The 20630-nt window shown below is 38.2% G+C and overlaps 1 protein-coding gene across 4 annotated transcripts in view; it reads left to right on the top strand.

Annotated features, from left to right (window-relative positions):
• Nucleotides 1-20630, top strand: part of LOC127419166 (zinc finger protein 385A-like) — a 117998-nt gene that overhangs the window by 84524 nt on the left and 12844 nt on the right. For all 4 annotated transcript variants that reach the window (XM_051660342.1, XM_051660340.1, XM_051660343.1 and 1 more), the window contains 2 exons: nt 959-1069; nt 9986-10157. In XM_051660342.1, coding sequence (XP_051516302.1) covers nt 959-1069; nt 9986-10157 — 283 coding nt within the window. The remainder of the gene's footprint in view (nt 1-958; nt 1070-9985; nt 10158-20630) is intronic.

The raw sequence follows: 20630 nt of genomic DNA, 5'->3' as shown, positions 1-20630 counted from the left end.
ACTCCTTAACCCCAACCCTAGACCTAACCATCAGTGGGGTAAAAATGTTATTTTAAAGTGAAAATGATACCTCCGAATCATGCTAACTATTTTTTTATGTGAACCCCATAACTTTCTGGTTTCCTCTGAACCAGAACCCATGTCTCAGAGATTGTTCATGCAACATGCAACACATTTGAATTGATGCAAAAATGCCTGATGGAGGATGCCGCTTGTCAGTAATTCATCAGAATGGGGTTGATTTCAGGGTACATGAACATTATGGAGCAGCATGTCGATTTCCTGTGTGATCATGTTGCTTCAGTTGGGTATAGCTGGTCTCGCAGTCTGACAAGTTGAAAAGTGCCCAAAACCCCTTTAGACCAGCCCCACAAGGCTGGGAGACCAGCTAAGAACAGCAAATCAGCTTAGGCTTGGTTTAAGCTGTTTTTAGCAGGGTCATTAGTAGGATATTATGTTATGAATTCTTAGTTACAGGAGTGTTGATAGTTCTGATAGTTCATACTTTATGTACAGTATATAGTTTTTATCATTTTCAGCCCAATTCAAATAGGCTACACTTATAAATATTTTGTTAAGCAGTCTAATAGCTTATTTAGCTATGATCTGGAGTAACGTGGCAAGGAGCCACCTCTAAGGTATCAGTAAGTAATTAGATTGTCTTTTTTTATTAGCAAAGTCATTGATATTTTGGAAATGTATATAGGAATGTTAAACATTTGTACAAGAGATGAACTTGTACAATGACTTGATCTCACAGGTGTCCTGACATTTTGCACCACATGGCTGCCCGTAGCCATGTTCTACTGCCACTGTACTGCCACCTAGACCTCTCCATCAACGTGATTAATGACCTTGTCTGCCTAATGGGAGTTGGGAAATGCGGACCAGAGTTTAGTTTCACTCGTCCTTTTTCTTGTCCCTTTTCCTATGTCTCTTTCTCTCTTTCTGTATTCAGATGGATCCTGTTCAGAAGGCAGTAATCAACCACACCTTTGGAGTGCCACTGGTCAAAACCAAACGACCAATCATTTCTTGTAACGTCTGCCAGATCCGATTCAACTCAGAGGTACGGAATCTGACATGGACTGTTTGACTTCATGAATGTTCTGCTTGGCGTCTTACTCAAATGGCTTTTTGTTGTTGTTAAAGGGGTAGTTCACCTAAAAATGAAGATTCTGCCATCATTTACTCTCCCTCAAGTTGTTCCAAACTTATATGACTTTCTTCTGTGTAACACAAATGGAGTTGTCAGGCAAAATGTTAGGGTCTCAGTCATCTTTTACTTTCAATGCATTTTTTTTTTTTTTACATACCATGAAAGTGAATGGTGAAAAAAAAAAAAAATACTGTTTTGGAAAAATGTGAGGATGTGTAAACGATTTTAATTTTCAGATGACCTATACCTTTAATGTTTGAAAACATAATTTGTACATAGCTCTTTTACTTTTATATTTATTTTTGGTGTTAATTTTAGGCTGCTGAGATCCTGTGCATACTCTGCTTTCTAGTCCGGAAATAGCCTATGGCAAATCCTCTTTGAAGTACTATATCCGCATAGCATGTCAAAGTGGCAGCTTACAGTACAGCAAGAAATGTTTTTCTTTCTATGATTTTAAAGAGTTTTTTTTAATAAAATCCCACTCGACATAGATTGTTAATTAATGCCTTGAGCATACGGAGATATCAGCCAGGAATAACATAAGTTTAAAAATCCTTCCTATGAAAACAATGTTCACCTTTTCCATGTTAAACTTACCACAGTCTTTTATTGCATGATCCCTATCATGCATTTTGTCATTCCAATATTTTTCGCACATCAATAAAAGCAATTATTTTGGTTGTTTATGCACCAAATAGCTGCTATGCTCATTGAGGGAAACTTCAGCCTAAACTATTCTGGGTTGAATTCAGTTGCAGCTGTGGCAGACATTATGAAATGTATGAGATTAGTAATGGAGCAGGACCTGGGAGTGCCCCACTAGCCTGCACTATTTTTACTGACAAGAACAGTAATCTTGGGCAGAAAGTGGCTTTCTTGGTGTGAGCCTGTAATCTCAGACCTACACTCGAGCAGATGCATGGCCCTCTTAAAAACACAGTGGTAGACAATAAAAGACAAGGAGAAGATGGAGAGGCCAAGCCTGCCTGTGGAGACCTGCAAAATTAGCTGTTTGAGACAATACAGCAATTCTGTAAAACAACTGGGCTTAAAGGGATAGTTCACCCAAAAATGAAAATTCTGTCATAATTTCTTTGAAAATGATGGGACACAAAAGAAGATGTTCGGCAGAATGTTAGTCAGCATTCACTGTATGGAAAAGAGATACAATGATGATGGAAACTAACATTCAGCCTAACATCTCCTTTTGTGTTCCACGATAAAGAAAGTAAAACGGGATTGGAACATGAGGGTAAGTGCATTTACATTTTTGTATAATTTTTTAAGAGTTTCGATTGAAGTTATGTAAAGCAATTATTTCTTCATCATCTGTGTGGCTTTGCTTTGGTTTACAGTACGTGTCCCTGACGTGGTTTTTTATTTGAGCTATAAATTCCATATCCCAGAGTGCCATCCAAAGAAGCCCTTTTGTTTACAGTCCAGTTCATGACCCACAAGCTTTGACACATGTACGAGTGTGCTTGTAAATACTAATGGATGCTGTCCAATAAAACCTTAAGCAGCTGATCTCTGATTGGCCAACTCTGACACCAGCACCTGCCCTGGTTTGTTAAACATACAAAAAATTTAAACACCCCTGTTTTTGCAATGTCTTCCTGCCTGCCATCATTGCATTCCACGACACACATAGACATAAACACACTTGTGACGCACATACACAACCATCCATCCAGATCACATACCAACAAACACATTCTTTTGTCATTAACCTAACAATTTAAAGGGATAGTTCACCAAAAAATACAATTCTGTCATCATTTACTCACCCTCATTTTGTTACAAACCCATATGGCTTTCGTGTAACACAAAAGGAGACGTAAGTCAGTATGTTAGCTTCAGTCACCACTTACATTGCATCTTTTTGTGAAAGTGAATGGTGACCAAGGCTAACATTATGCCTAAAATCTCCTTTTGTGTTCCACAGAAAAATTTAAGTCATATGAATTTAAATCAACATAAGGGTGATTAAATGGGTGATAGAATTTTCATTCTCTGAACTATCCCTTTAAAAGTTTACTTTTTTTTTTTTTTTTTTTTTTTTTTTAATGGCATGCATCAAATGTGTAAAACATCAAAGTCAGCAGTGACTGAGAGATCTAAAGAAAATACATTATTACAATACTTATTAGACATTGTGCTGCATCTTTCATGTATTGTTGCACTGAAAATTATTCAGCTGTGTTAGGAGATTGAATTACACAATGCCATATTTCATTAAATAGCTACACAGAGCAATGAAGGTACTTTCTCTTCCTCTACTAAATCCTGAACGAAGCAATGCATTTGTTACTTGAAAATATCTAATCCCTGCCTCCCCGCCATCATTATTTCATGCTCCATTATGGATTCATGGATTCTTCACCCCCGTTGCCAATAACTGAGCACATTTTTTGTGGAAAAAGCAGAGTATTAGCAGCCAGCATACTTTATCTGATGCATTCAACAAACAAGGAGCTTGCAGCCGTTTTATGCTGTGCTGTCGCAGGCAGAATGTGTCCCACTGTCCCTTCTGCTCTAGCGCAAGATGGAGGAATAACCTTGCCACGCTGCAGAAGTGATGTCACTGTATTGTGTCACCGCTGCTGCAGGACAGGGTTGAATGCTCATCCCTCCCCCTCCCCAGTGCTGCAGTGGCCCTCCACTTTCACAATTTCCATCATTCACTAGCTGGCTTTCCATCACTAGGGCAAATTAACCTTCCATGTGTGGTGTTGAGCCCGGAATGGCCAACGCTGTCAATCTTCTTCGTGCAATGCTTCCTCATTTTATTGTGGAAAAATAGAGTACAATTTTCCAACACAATGTCATATAGCTTGCAAATCTTTATTAAATCACACAAAGTTTTTGGTCAGAGACCTTCGTCTGGCATTTTATAAAACAGTTTTATCTTCTGGCATATTTAAAATTTAAATCTTGCCAATCAGATTGTATTTCAGGTGCATTGCACAGCCAATGTCATAGAAGGTAGCAAACAATCATGTATTCTAAAGCCATAAGCAGGGACCATGCTTTCCAGTGATTTTAGAATGGGTTAAGGGTGGTAAAAACCCTTACTGAAGCAGAGTGCCCAAAATAACCTTACCTTTGGTAAAATGGTGGCAACAGCACTATGATAAAATATGCCAATGTTCAATAAACAGTTAAATGCATTTATAATTATTGGAATAAACTATTCAAACGAGTAATAGTTCATAAGCCTAACTGTAGGCTGTTTGCATACGCCAAGCGATGTAGAAACGTGTATGTAGCGCATTAATATCGAATGTGTGATCACCGTTGTCCCTTTTGCAGTCATTTTACAATGGCTTTGAGTGTGGCTCCACCAATCAGAATTTAGAATCAGAACTAACCGTTTTATAAAATGACAGTTAAAAGCTCCTGCTGTGAATATTAACAAAGAAAATAGAATCATTCTTTTGAAAAAAAAAATAAATAAATTTTTAAAGAAATAAAGGTACATCATTAAAGGTGTCAGACAATAACAGAATAATCTATGCATGTACAAATCCCATCACCACACTGAAGTAACCCACAACAACAACAAAAAATAACCTCTGTTCATTCTACATCATTACTTTGTACACAAGTTCGTCATTGAGATCCATAGTGGACAGTTTGTAGGGGATAAATCCAATATATTTCTCCATCTTTTTAAGATAAGGTCAATGGCATTTTTCTATTCTATTTTGCCATTACATTAAAGGAATAGTTCACCTCATGTAAAATTACTTCTTTTTTTTTCCTCTCATGAAGAACACAAAAAGGAGATTCTTTATTGAAAATTGCAGTCTTTTCAATACAATGGCAGTGGATAGTGCCTCTCTTTAAAACATAAATAGGGACCCAAAAGTATTATAAAAGTTGTCCAAGTGACTCGTGCATCATATTCCAAGTCTTCTGAAGGCATACAATCCCAAAAGTAATTTTTAGTGAAAATATTTATGTCCATTGCGCATTTGAGTGCATGAGAGAGCTTGTTTACAGCGGCACATGTATTCATGCGACTTGCAGTGTTTCTAGGCAACCATGACAGAATTTTCTATTTTTGGTGAACTATTCCTTTAAGTGTGTCCCACGCACCTGCCCATGACCATGAGAAGGTTGGTGGTTTCCATTTTGTTGTGGTAACTGTATTTATATTTTCATATGTTACGTTACATATTGTGATTCTATGAGATGAGGACCATCTGGACTCTTCATGACTCTGTGTCCTAATTTGTCCTTGGAAAAGTTCTGTGTGCTCACTTTGTTTTTTTCCATCTTTGTGCTTTGAAGATTTCATCTTGTGCTCTCAAAACCAACTCATATCTTTTATGTAAAACACTGCCATTTAGGCAAGAACTTTGCTCATTTTCTTATTCTATAGATAGCACTGCATTCATATGAGCACTTCATTCTTATTGGCACATCTTGGATTTGGCTTTGTGCTTGATTTGTATTCATATGTAATGGCTGAGGTATTCATCACACATACTATATGCACTTTCTTTTAAGTCACTTCATTAGGAAAGCATTCACCAAGAATTTCAATGAATGAATACTGAATGCAGTTTCAAACATAAAAATTTAGTCTGTATTGCTAACAGTCATCCACTTAATTTTCACAAAGAATTAAACTTAAGAACTGGTCAAAACTGGTCAGCTACCAAAATGGATGTTACATTTTTTTAAAGGATTTAGTGACTTATTTGTTACAAAATCAAACAGACTGCCACTCACAGACTGTTACAAAAGTGTACTTGGAATCACCCATATTGACATCTCTCTAACTCATGGTTATAATTACCACTCTAGACTGCTTTGAGACTGATGATTGCATATGGTTATGGCTTGAACTATGTTTTTAATTTGTTCTTGGATGTGCTTCTATTTTCTGCCCTTTTCCTTCACAGAGTTGCAAGGCTTGTCCTTTCTATCAGATTTACATTCATCCATTCATATCTGTTGTCCTGTCATTCAAATTTTATTTTATTTTTTGTGTGTGTAACATTTCCATGGAGCTCTGGATCTTCTTCTCAGTCCTCCTTGTTCCCAGAGATCTGTGCTCTCTCAGCTCTTTGTTTGTCCCCTCCTTAGTGTCCCTCACTCTGATCTCAGTATTTTAGACAGACAGCTCCAAACCCCTAAAGGCCTCGATTACAGACCACCAACTATATAAGGCTCTGTCATCACCAATTACAACCCACAACCTGCCACCAGAGACAGGGAAGACCAGCCAAATGTTCCCTAGCTGCCTCTGTGGCTGGTTTGAGTATTTTTGTAACTGCTGATCTCCTGGGATTTTCACACAGTAACTATGCCTGAGGTAGCGGGGATAGGCTCCAGCAAGCCCCTATGACCCTACATAGGATAAGCAGGCATAGAAAGTGGATGGATGGATGGATGGATGGATTGATGTATCACCAGCAAAATCAATACAAATACAGTATATCATGAATATCTGATGTATATTGCCCAGCCCTATCTTTTTTAATGGTGTGAGTGTCTGAGCCCTGGATGACACTCTGGCATGGCTCTCTTGGTCCAGCTCCCAGTGTCTGCAGCAACTGTTGTCAATTAATTCTCAGTTTCACATGGCAGATAATCCAGTCACTTAATAATCATCATGGTTGCCTTTATGGGATGCATTCCGAGGCCAGGGCTGTTTTGGGCTCTGGGAAGACACTGCTGGGTGATCTGTTTGAAGTGTGCATGCTGGGAGATACGTGTTCTGCAGCGCCTCCCAGCATGCACATTTCAAACAGATCACCCAGCAGCCTGCTCCCCTGTAATGAGAATGCAGACTATAGGCGACAGCTCCTGTATGAGCATTTCTGGAAATATCCCATCATGTGTTCCTATTAGAGGTTGAGTCAAAAACATGATGGATGACTGTACCAGATTGTGCCACATGAAAGAAATGGAATTGTTTATGCAGATTAGAGCTTCACAATAGTCAGCTGTTTTGTGTTTTTCTTAGTTTGATTCAACCAAGCTGTAGTTTGTGCACTGGCCACTGAGGCAGCTAAATTTATCCTTTCGCTCAACAATGGTCTCATTTTCAAATGGAAATCTTTGACTCTATTTTTTACAAATAAACAGTAATGATGAAAATATGAAAAAGGCCTGAAATTATTTGACGTGCTTATGGTGAAGTGACTGGGGGAAACTAAATAATTTCAATGTTAAAATTACTATTAACAACTTTATAATGTCAACTATTTTGTATGCATATTAACTTTATTGCCAGTTTATTTTGGCATTCTCCCCCTAGAATTCTTTCTGGGCCTTAGGACTCTAGATAGTTTTCTATGTGCAGGCAAATCCCTGAGTGAGAGACATGGCTATACTGTCCTCTTCTGTCCTCTCACTGCACTGTGACATAGATTATTTTTTTCCCTTTCATTATATTGCTTTGTTTGATAAAATATAACAACATTTTGTGAGCATATGTGCTAACTGATGCACCATGGTTCTGACTAATGTTTAAAATAATGACCTGAACTCCTCTTTGTATATCAACCACCCATTATCTGACACATTAGTAAGGCAACAACATCCATAAAAACATCCCCCTGTTTATAAACCGTAATCTCAAAATCTCTATAAACCTATCTCAAAAGCTTTCTCAAAGATATTAGGTACTGTATGGGGCTGGGCAATATGTAAAAAATATTTTAGCGATAATCGCTATAAAATATAAATAAAATATCACGATATACGATTATAGCATCAACCCCCCTGACGAGGGTCTGTGAATATTTTTGCTTTATTGATTACAATTATTTACATAGTAAATTCATTTATTGAAACAAAACAAGACAAAAACAAAAGACATTTCTAAATTCAAATGGCACTTTAAACTAAATGAAAAAAGCAATTAAAATAACGAAGTGATCAAAAAATTCGATTTAACCACCTCCCCAAATCCAACATTTACCGTCTCCAATGGCTCCATTTGCTATCACGCAAGCATCCGTCAACAACAAGAGGTGGAAAATTACTAATAGCCTACAGATTAAGAACTAAAGACAATTATAAATGTAAAGACAATAATAATCATAATAATAAAGCCTTATAAATTCCCTCGTGTTCCCAATATAATGCTGCCAAATTTGTGTTTGTATTGTGTTTTGATAATACAGTTAATGCTGCCTAAAGAAAATAAAATAGAACTCAATTTTAGGTTCAAGGTGAACATGTCTTGTATTACTTTATGATTTAATCAGTTTAGTCTTTGTTTCTTTAATACAAAGATATACATTACTAAACCTGCAGAGTTGTGTTCACAATGCATGCTAACCGCGTGGAAATAAAGCGAACTAAACTCACAGCACCTCCTGAGATGATCTGAGATTATTTGCAGCATTCTCATAGATGACATTATTCTTGCAAACAGTTTTCAGATGAATGAAACAGAGAAAAAAAGAATGATTGCTCTTTACATGTGCTTATTCAATGAGACAGGCTCACGCTACATGCCTACATGTGCGTGTTCCACCAGAGCATTGACTGCTTTTGTCTGTTCTTGAAAATATAATAAAGTGTGTTTCTTCAAGCACGTGTCTTTGTGACTAACAGCATTTCTTGTCATGTGTCATTCCGAGACGTCTTACAGGTCACCTGTCTGTTGTAGGTAGATGAACAAAATCGCACATGGAATACATTTGTACAAGGAGCTTGCGAACTGGATTCAGACTCGTCGCATTTGGCAGGTGCTAATTTCACACTCTGGCCACTGTTTAATATATTTGCCGACTTCCCAGGTCCATGGTTTTGCCATTTACCGATATTGTCAATCATCGCCTGTCAATTGAGTGTTGCAATCGGCATCAGGATCTTTTTAAGATATCGCTGATATCCGATAACATCGTCCTATCGCCCAACCCTAGTACTGTAGGAACATTCTTTGTAAACCTAACGTTGTGTTATTGAATGATAGTTTTGAATCTTACATTTAAAGAAAAACGAATATGGTTTGCAGGATTCACTGCTGTGAAAGATTTTCAACACTTTGTCTACTCACAAACTAATGGCTATTACTGCATCGGAAATGGACCTCAGCAATGGAAGAAATTGCAGGAATTAACTTTAAAATAGTGGTTTATGACGTTTTCGGACATCACATATATAAGGGATAAAATTACGTAATTATCTGAGAAGAAATTTGTCCCTGAACAGCTGAAATCCACCTCTGAATATATTTAGTACATGCATGAGTGTGTGCATATATAAAGGTATGTGTGTATGTGATATAGTGTTTATGCACATATGTGTATACTGTGATAACTCTATAGAAGTGGGTTAGAGCAGGCTTAATTTAGACTGGCTTTTTTGCTGTATTGCATCTTTACACAGAATTTTAAGCAGACACAGAACAGGATTAATTCAGCTGTGTAAAGACACCTTAAGATATGTGAATGTGCTATCTATCAATGTTGCAGAAATGTACTTTGTCAAACTAAAAATGTTGGAAAAATTCATAGAAATTTAATCACAAAAAAAAAAAAAAAAGACCACAGGGACAAGGATTAGATGGTGCAGGCTAGTGAAGCATCATTCCTTTGGATCAGTTCTCCCTTCACATGTAAAGCAGGCTGAGCCACACAATCACAGTCACAGGATGCACATGCTGTGTGAAGCCAGGGTCTTGAGACAAGTATATAGAGATAAAGAGGTTCAAATCTTCCCAACCTGATTCTGTGACTATACTTGTTGTGTAAAGATTAAGTCCCAGTGTGTCTCTTTTGGATTTGGAAAGATGCTGTCACAGAATGTTAAACAGCATTGTAACACACTCTTTTGTCCCTGTGCTCTTTACAGAGTCAGGCAGAAGCCCACTACAAGGGGAACCGCCATGCTAGGAGAGTCAAAGGTATCGAGACCTCTAAGAGCCGCCCACAAGAGAGTGAAAAACCTCCTCCTGGGCCCGTCTCTTCTCCTTCACCTACAGGACCCCTGCAGGCCAGCTCAGACACTGACCCCAGCAAAGCAGGTAAGAACAGGTCACTTGTAGTTGTAAACACAACATACTGTAAGTGATTTTATACAATTAGAACAAAAATCTTTTCTCACATCCGTACTCACACAGAACTATTCTGTAAAATTGCAACCTATATTAAGTTATATACTGTATGAAGCACTCAATCATGTTTCTAGGCAGCACTCTTTACTCAATTCTCTTAAAAACTCTCAAAACATGTGCAATTCAAGAACAATGTTAATTCTTCCTATGAGTCAAGCCACCAAAACTAGGACATAAAAAGACCACAAATTTTCAGTCTTCTCTAAGTGTGTGGTCTGACCTCAGTTTTCATGAAGCAGCCAATCGAACACTCCCATCGCTGAAGGTCCGGGGTCTGTCGCAGAGCAATTAGAGAGAGATACAATGACAACATCCCTCATGCCCAGCACAAGATTCAAAATAGCCAGTCTTTTAAGTTTAAGATGGAGCATTCCTTTGTTTTAACTTTGAAATGTATTGAGGAAGTCTGGGTGAAGGTCTAAAACACTGGCCTTCCCATGCAGAGGCTAATTTTACTGGAGTAGCGTGACTTTTCACTTGGCACTTGTTTTGCAGCTTTATTAGGAAGGCCTAGCTGATGTGTTTCTGAAGCTGTGCGTACTGTTATAGGTATTAGAAGCCCATTTGTCTCTGCATCAGAATAAACTTTGGGATTAGGAGGGCTGGGTGGGAGTTGGTGAGAGAGGGAGATCGTGGATATAAAAAAGTTCAGAGGTCTGAGGATTAACAAGGGCAGGATGGAAACATCATAGCTGATCTTTCTTTAATGAAAAGTGATTAAATGCTGGCAGATCATTATCATGGTGAGATGAAAGGGGGGCACAGAGTTTATTAAGTGGCAGAGGGTTGGTGACTCCCTCTTACACCTGTTCCCTGCCATTCATTTAGACAAGGACTTCTGTCTATCTTCTGTCCACCTTCTCTCTCTGTCTCTCCATACACTTTCCATTTTCTCGTCATTCCCCAGAGCTGGATCAAACCATCTGGTATGGTAGTAGACTTTTATGAGAGGCTTTAAAACAAGTGTTTAGATTCCTTTTTTAAACTACATCCATGAATGCCAAAATAAATCTATATCAAAAACATGAACCATTGATTTTAATGCTTGCAACCTTTTAGCTCTAATTATGTGCAGCTTCTCTGCAGGTAGCCACAATTAAACTCTTGCTGTTGCACATTGGACAAACAAACACACACACACACACATGTTGGTGCACTTATCATTATGAGGACTCTCCATAGACATAATAATTTTTATACTGTATGAACTATAGATTCTATCCCCTAACCCTAACCCTACCCCTAAACTTAACCCTCACAAAAACTTTCTGCATTTTTACATTTGCAATAAAACAATGTTTAGTATGTTTTTTAAGTGATTTGAATTATGGGGACACTAGAAATGTCCTCATAAACCACAGTTATAGCATAATACCCTTGTAATTACCAGTTTGTAACCTAAAAAAAATGTCCTCGTAAACCACTTAAACCCGAGGTTGAGACATGGAAACAATTTGAATAATATTAGCGTAGATGCCATTCAATTTTTTGCAGAGATATAGATTATGATCAGTGTTTCAGAGTCTGGCAGACCTAACTAAAGCAGCCTAATTGTGTGGTGAAGAATAAATTAGGTGTATGCCTGGCTAAATTGATGAGTCTTTAGTCTAGACTTGCCTTGTCCCGAACAGGGTTAGGGAGACTATTCCATAGTTTAGGAGCCAAATAGGAAAAGGATCTACCTCCTTTTGTGGATTTTGATATTCTAGGAACTATTAACAGGCCAGAGTTTTGCGATCGTAATGAACGTGATGGAATATAGCATGGTAGAAGGTTACTTAAGTACTGTGGAGCTAGACCATTCAAAGCTATGTATGTTGTTTACAGAATTTTAAAATTAATAAGAAATTTAACAGGTAGCCAATGTAACAATGATAAAATGGGACTAATATGATCATATTTCTTAGTTCTAGTCAGCACTCTGGCTACTGCATTTTGAACCAATTGAAGTTTATTTATTTAACTTGCTGGACATCCTCCCAGTAATGCATTACAATAATCTAGTCTTGAGTTCATGAACGCAAGAATTAGTTTTTCGGCATCAGAGAGCATGTGTCGTAACAGCAATATTTCTTAGGTGGAAGAATGCTGTTCTACAAACATTGGAAATTTGATTTTCAAATGACATATTGGTATCAAATATAACATCTAAGTTCTTCGCTGTTGAAGACGATGTAACAGTACATCCATCGAGAGTCAAGTTATATTTTAGCTGCTTATTTTTAGAGGTTTTTGGTCCAATAACTAGTACCTCTGTTTTGTCGGAATTGAATAAAAGGACATTTCTGGCCATCCAATCTTTGATTTCATTTATTTCATTGATACGCTAATTTGGAGAATTGTGAAATTTCATTGGGTTTCGAAGAAATATAAATTTGGGTATCGTCAGCATAACAGTGGAAACTTATTCCATGATTCCTGATAATATCTCCCAGGGGAAGCATATACAAGGAGAAAATCAGAGGCCCTAAAACTGATCCCTGTGGCACTCCATACTTAACTTTTGTTTGACTTGACAATTCCTCATTTACATAGACAAAGTGGTAGCGGTCTGCTAAATAGGACCTAAACCATGCTAATGCAAGTGCACAAATGCCAACATAATTCTCTAGCCTATTCAAGAGAATATTGTGATCTATCGTGTTGAAGGCAGGAAAAAAGATCTAAAAGCACTAGAAGAGAAATGCAACCGCGATCAGATGCAAGAGCAAGTCATTAGTAACTCTGATAAGTGCAGTCTCTGTACTGTGGTGTGGCCTAAATCCTGACTGAAATTGTTCATATATACTATTTCTCTGTAGAAATGAACATAATTGGGAGGACACAACATTTTATGGTATTTTTGACATAAACGGGAGATTTGAAATTGGTCTATAATTAGCCAATTCTCCAGGATCAAGCTGTGGCTTCTTAATAAGCGGTTTGATAACTGTCATTTAAAGTTTCTTGGGACATGCCCTAAGGATAGCGAGGAGTTAATAATATTAAAGAAGAGGTTCTAAGATTACAGGGAATACCTCTTTTAAGAGCTTAGTTGGTATTGGATCTAACATAGATGTTGTGGCTTTTGATGTTTCGATAAGTTTTGTTAGCTCTTCATGACCTATGACAGCGAAGGACTGAAGTTGCACATGAGGAAAATTATGAGATACTATTTTCTGAGGTACTGTGACAGATGATTGCATAATTCCAATTTTATTTCTGATTATTCCAATTTTATCAGTAAAGAAATTCATTAATATTGTGCTGCAATGGAATATCTGGTTCAGTTGAGGCTTTATTCCCAACCAATTTTGCCACTGTACTGAATAAACACCTAGGATTGTTGTGGTTATTTTCTATGAATTTGCTAAAATATGCTGATCTGGAAGCTTTTAGTGCCTGTCTGTAGCTATAGACACTATCCTTCCATGCACTATGAAATACCTCTAATTTGGTATTCTTCCACTTGCACTCCATTTTCCGAGCTGCTCTCTTGAGAGTATGATTGTGATCATTGTATCATGGTGTGGGGCTTTTTTCTTTAAATGTCTTTTAATTGAAGGGTGGCGACACTATCAAGTGTGCTATAGAAGACTGTATTTATATTTTCTGTTATTTCATCAAGTTCTTCTAGACTTTGGGTCACTCATACTGAGTGTATGAGATAGATCTGGAAGATTTTTAGTGAAAATCTTTAGTGGTCAAAAGAATTGTTCTACCTAAACGATAGCAAGGTGTAGATTGAGTAACATTAGCTGATCGCAGCATATAAGAGATGAGGTAATGATCTGAGATGTCATCACTCTGCGGTAGAATTTCTATAGTATCAACATCAACTCCATAAGACAGAATTAAATCTAGCATATGATTATGGCGATGAGTTGGTCCTGTCACATTTTGTCTATTGGGATTGATAAATGCTAATCCCAATGTGTCATTTTCATTATCAATGTGAATGTTGAAGTCACCAACAATTGAAGCTCTATCTACAGTAACTACTAGATCTGATAGAAAATATTCAAATTCACCAAGGAAATCAGAATAAGGCCCGGGTGATCTATATACTGTAGCAAGGGCAAAAGACGACAGAGGTTTTTATTTATATCTGACGGTGTTACATTAAGCATTATTATACTTACATCCTGTCCTCTGAGTAACACCAAAAATGTCACTGTAAATTGTAGCAACACCTCCTCCTTGACCTTTCAAATGAGGCTCATTTTTATAACAATAATCTGGGGGAGTAGATTCATTTAAACTAATATATTCATCCGGTTTAAGCCAGGTTTCAGTCAAACAGAGCACATCCAATCTATGATCTGTAATAATTTAATTTACAATTACTGATTTAGCTGAAAGAGTTCTAATGTTTAGTAGCCCTATCTTTATATGATGTTTATCTTAAATTGTTTTTTTTTTTTTTTTTTTTTTCACATTTTTTCAAAATGATTTAGTGAGGGGTTTGTGTTTGGTAGTTCGGGGAACAGACACAGTCTTTATATGATATCTAGGTGATACAGTCTCTATGTGTTGTAGTTTATGTGACCTGTGTGACGTCTCAAGGCAGCTAGCAGACGTTCGGATTAGCCAGTTTGTCTGCTTCCTGACCTGGGCCCCAGTTAGTCAAATACTATCACTATTAAGACTATGAGTCAAATTACTAGAGAGGAGAGTGGCACCTTCCCTGGAGGGATGGAGTTCGTCTCTCTTAAGCAGGTCAGGTTGACCCCAAAACTCTTCCAGTTGTCTATAAATCCTATGCTATTCTCTGGACACCACTCAGACATCCAGCCATTCAGTGACAGTAGTCTACTTTAAACCTCGTCACCACGATGAACAGGGTGGGGGCCAGAGCATAAAACAGTGTCTGACATTGTTTTTGCAAGTTCACACACCTCTTTAACATTATCTCTAGTGATCTCCGACTGGCGAAGCCAGACATTGTTAGGGCCGACATGAATAACAATTTTAGAAAATCTATGTTTAGCATTAGCCAGCACTTGTAAATTTTATCTGATGTCAGACGCTCTGTTACCCGAAATGCATTTAACAATAGTGGCTGGAGTCTCTATTTCCACGTTCCTTACAATAGAATCACCTATGACCAAGGCTCATGCCTAAATCCGCCACTGAGCGGATGCCATGACTTAACGCAATTGTTTGTTGTTGTTGGTTGTTCCTGAGCAGCAAGGGTTTGAGATCGATGTGAATCCCTCATGCAATTGTTTGTTGTTATGTTTAGCGGTATATAGTTGATAAGCAGTGCTTTGAGATCGATGCAATAATCTGTGTAACACAGAGGAGAAAACGGGTGTGCGCTGTAAAATGCACGCAGTTTAATTACAAAAAAAATAGAAAGCGGATGCATGCGGAAAAATGCACACAGTTGAATCACGATAAGAGAATAATTCGGGGGAAAACCTAATGCGTGCTGAAAGTGGCAGATATTAAAGATTAAAGGCTGAAAACAGATAGATAAGAGATTCTAAAAAAGCTAGCAGGCTACAAACACAGACTCGAGCTCCAGGACATACTTTAAAATGTTTCCTTCTGTGTTCTGCGGAAAGAAATAACAATATGTTGGTTTGTAATGACATGAGGGTGAGTAAATGATGACAGAACTTTCATTTTTGGGTGAACTATTCTTTTAATCATTGAGGCCGGTCAAGCAGCATAGTGTTTCTGGTGATGATGGTTGACCATGGAATTCTTGCTGGTTAAGCTAGTTAAAAAGCCTGGTGGGGACACTATACTGGAGCCCAGCATCCAAAACCCAATATATGCTGGTGACCATCTACAGTATGATGGTCTTTTCTGCAGGGAATTCCATGCAGATGCTTTGAGTCAAACTCCTCCCAAAATAGATAGCATGGTTGTATGTGCATTCGTCTATTCTGTATGTGCATTCCCACCGACATCTTGCTCATCATCTCTGTCACAGTGCAACAAGAGGACAGAGGAGGACAGTATAGCCATGTCTCTCACTCAGGGATTTGCCTGCACATAGAAAACTATCTAGAGTCCTAAGTCCCAGAAAGAATTCCAGGGGGAGAGTGCCAATACAAACCGGCCATGATCTAAATGTGAAACCAGATACATTTGAAAGAATGCAGTTTTCCATCCAAAGCTCACTCCAGTAACCCCAACCCCTAGAGGGCCGGTCACTCGGTTGCTTGTATATCCCGACAATCACTTTGTTTTGATGCCTTCCCTTAATATTAGTTTCACAACAGAGCCTTCATTGAGCTGCCAACCCTTAGAGTCCTGACAGCTGCAGTTCCATCTGGACATTGGAAGCCCTATGAGTGGAGGAGAAATAAGTGTATCTGTGTTGTGATTGCACAGTGTAGGGTCATTCTGCACAAGTTCAGAGATAATCGGCTTGTTTTTCTTAATTTCTCCAGTCTTTTGTTCCCACTGCAGTCCATGTGTGTGTGTGTTTATGTGTGTGTGTGTGAATTCACAAGAGGAGAATTCCCACGCTTCATGAGAAACACTAGGCAGTGGTGGACTTGGGCTGTCATAGATGTAATTTATTGATGATTTTCTTTCACGCATCACTAGAGCTAGCTTTTTGGCAGAGGAAGACAATACTCACCAATGCAGTGCAGTCACCTTTTAAGTAGTTTTAGAGTTTCATTTGCCTACTGCATGTTCCCTAACATAATTTGAACACTACTGAAATTTAAAGGTATAGTTCACTCAAAAAGGAAAATTCTTTCATCATTTTCTCACCCTCATGCCATGTGTAGAACACAAACAAAGATTTTTAGAAGAATATCTCAGCTCTGTAGGTCCATACAATGGTAGTGAATGATGATCAGGCCTTTTAAGCTCCAAAAAGGAGATAAAGTCAGCATAAACATAATCCATCAGACTCCAGGGGTTTAATCAATATCTTCTTAAGTTATCCAATCGGTTTTAGGTCAGAACAGACAGAAATATAACTTATTTTTTACTGGAGATCTTGCCAATGCAATCTCTAGACATCATCATGATTTCAGGCTCGATTTACACAAAATCTTCATTTGTGTTCTGCAGAAGAAAGAAATTTATACACATGAGACTATGTTGGATGGAACCTAAAGAAAGAGAAAGAAGTAAATATAAGACAAAAAAAAAAAATATGAAATACACTACCAGTCAAAAGTTTGGACACACTTGACTAAATCTATGCTTCTCATGACCTAAAAATCTTTTAATTTAAAGGCTGAAAATTTTCATTTTTCTTAAATATCTGAGTTAGACAGAACAGTGAAGGAAAAGCAGCCAAGTGTTCAGCATACATGGGAAATATTATATTATTATTAATATTATAATATTAGTAATATTATTAGTAATATATCTTACTGTTATTATTCAAAAATGTGGAAAATAGTAATAATAAAGAATGAGTGGGTGTCCAAAATTTTGACTGGAAATATGCATGTACACAAACACTTAATTTTGGCAAGACCCTATCAACCCTATATTAGGTGGGGCACACTACATTTGGGTGGGATGCGTTTCACAGTTCTGCATGTCAGTAAACACAGGGATATCTTACCACACTATAGGAAATAGGCAAAAATCCAGCCCTCAGATTATGGTTTTAGAGGGACTATGAAAAATTCTCCCTCAGGGGGCAAAGGAAACAGTGATTTCACTGCTCAATTTCCTTGCAAGGATCTTGTATGTTTTTGTCATTTTACACACACTTGACCACAAGGTTCATTAATAAACTCGTAGTCACTCCGATTCAATTGTATCCCTCTCCATAAAAAAAGAAAAGAAAAACACTGTCAGGATTTTATTCACCATGGCACTTTCAGTCCAAAAGCCTCTGCTGCGATGGCAAATCCTGAATGGCAGGTGGATAAGAGCTGGTAAGAACCAATCAGAGCTCTCATTTGACAGGAAATAGTCTTCTTTCTACACTGGAAGTTACCAGGCAGATTTCTGTCTTTGGAACAACATGAGGGTGAGCAAATGATGACAAAAGTTTCACTACAGAACTAGGGAGCTGATTGAGATGTGCCCTCTATTTCTTCTTTTGCTCTCTGTCTCTCTCTCTGGTTGTGGAACAGATGAAAGTCTGCGCTCTATTTATTTTGGGTCCAAGCTGCTTTCAGAGGCTATTACTGCATTGGAACTGATTGATGCATTAAGTTCCATGTGACTTGTACTCAGCGCAGGTGTGGTTCTGAATGGCCTGAACTTTTCACTCTGAGCTAATATTCCCAGTACTCCTTTTCCACTACACACCCTTTCCCATTCAGGCCCCCACCCTCTAATACACACACACACAAACACACACACACACACACACACACACACACACACACACACACACACACACACACACACACACACACACACACACACTATGTGTGTGCAGTGAAAAATGTAAGTCTGGCTGTGTGCATGTGGTTCGTGTTAGCAGATCATAGTTCGAGGAGGTGGAGAGTGCGTAATGGGGGATTTCAGAATACTCCATCCTCTGGACGGTCGCCATCCACCACCATCATTGACATGCCCTTCATGTTCACTGCACTGTTCGCCCATCTGCCCTCCATTTATTCTGTGCTCTGCATATTTGAAAGTGTGGTTGCACAACATGCACTCTCGAAAGACTCATATTTAATGCTTAAATCACACACGCCTTCCTTCAGCTGCTGAAGGAGTAAACATGAGCAAGTAATGATTTAAATATTTTAAAGAAAAGTTTAAAAGGGCAACCCTAAATATTATGTTCTAATATTGCTTTAACCATTGCAAACCCAAAGTGTGCATGGAATGCGATTTTAGGAGAACTACAAATTAGCTTAGTTACAAACTCGACATACAGACCCAGCTGAAAAGACCAGCTTAGACCTGCTAGAATTTCCATGTTGATATAGGCCGAACCTATGAGAACAATCTCTCAATTTCCAGACAGTTAAGTCAACCTGCTATTAATGTTGCTCAGGTTTCACAGTCGTTGACAGAACTATGGTGGAGAAGGCAACGTAGTAAGGGTTTGGTTGTGACCTGTGCAGGTTGATCAGATGTTCGAGGGGTCAGGTAGAAGAGAGGCCACTCCTACCCGCATCATCAATGATTAATGAACCCTGAAACAGGATGCTCGTATGAGCTCTGGGACTAATTAATTATGGAGTGCGGTGCATTCATTTGCCTCGCTCTGATCGCTGTTTTCCAGAAGCATCTTGCATTTAACAAAGCAGGCCTGTTTACCAAATGATCATCATCATATTTATTGAGTCTGTGTGTAGGCATGGTGATTCTGCCACTGTATCTCAAAGACAAGGAGTGGTGACAGTGCAATAGACAAGATTTAGCTGGGAATTTTATGGCACTTCCAAGCTTCTTCTGTGAAATTGAGTAAAGGGATGCATGCCTGCTGGAGATGTATGGCTCTAAATTTTAGCACAGCCTTCATTAAAGAGTGACTGTGCTGGAGTGGAGCTTGGAGAGCAAACATAGTGCTATGACATTTCAATGCCAAATTTTCTTACTTTAATTACAGGCCCTGTTAGCCACATTCAAACCTTAGAACAAATCCTCAAAGGTATAAAAGTGTCTACACAACAGGAACTGTAAAAACCTAACTATAAACAATATGCAAAGTCATAATTAGACAAACCACTACTAAAATGCTCTCTAAATGAGCTAAGAATGGGAACTATAGATTTGGTGTTTAAATAAAAAAAGAGTGTTTGCAAATGTTCAGTTTGAGGGATAGTTGACCCAAAAATTCTGTCATAATTTAATCAGAAAGTTAGCCTCAGTCACCATTCCCTTTTATTGTATCTGTTTTCCATACAATGAAAATGAATTGTGACTGAGGCTGTCATTCTTTCTAATATCTCATTTTGTGTTCCACGGAAGAAAGAAAATCATACGGGTTTGGAACAACAAAAGGGTGAGTAAATGATCAAACATTTTTTGGGGTGAACTACCCCTTTAAAATAATGGTTAGGTTTAGGGTTTGGGTAAGTGGTTAGCCTGTATGGTTAGGTTTAGGTTTGGGTTAGGGGTGGAACTTCCCGTAATAACATTGTTTGTTGGTTCGTTTAGTTTGTCTAAATATGGGAGTAAAAGTCATACATCTTTGTAATAACCAGCTCATACAATTTGTTATGATTTCACCCTCTTGTACAATTATTATGACTTGACATGAGACATATAGACATGTTAAGATCACTTAGTTGGTCAATGGTTCCATTGGTAAAAAGTTAAAATATTTTGAGTCCTGGTGGGGCCTGGGTAGCTCAGCGAATAAAGACACTGACTACCACCCCTGGAGTCATGAGTTTGAATCCAGGGTGGGCTGAGTGACTCCAGCCAGGTCTCCTAAGAAACCAAATTGGCCCGGTTGCTAGGGTGGGTAAAGTCACATTGGGGTAATCTCCACCTGGTCGC

This window comes from Myxocyprinus asiaticus, chromosome 28 (genome assembly GCF_019703515.2).
Source record: "Myxocyprinus asiaticus isolate MX2 ecotype Aquarium Trade chromosome 28, UBuf_Myxa_2, whole genome shotgun sequence".
In the NCBI taxonomy this organism is placed as follows: Eukaryota; Metazoa; Chordata; class Actinopteri; order Cypriniformes; family Catostomidae; genus Myxocyprinus; species Myxocyprinus asiaticus.
Note: the sequence above shows the minus strand (reverse complement) of the source record. Positions and strands in the feature narration are given on the sequence as shown.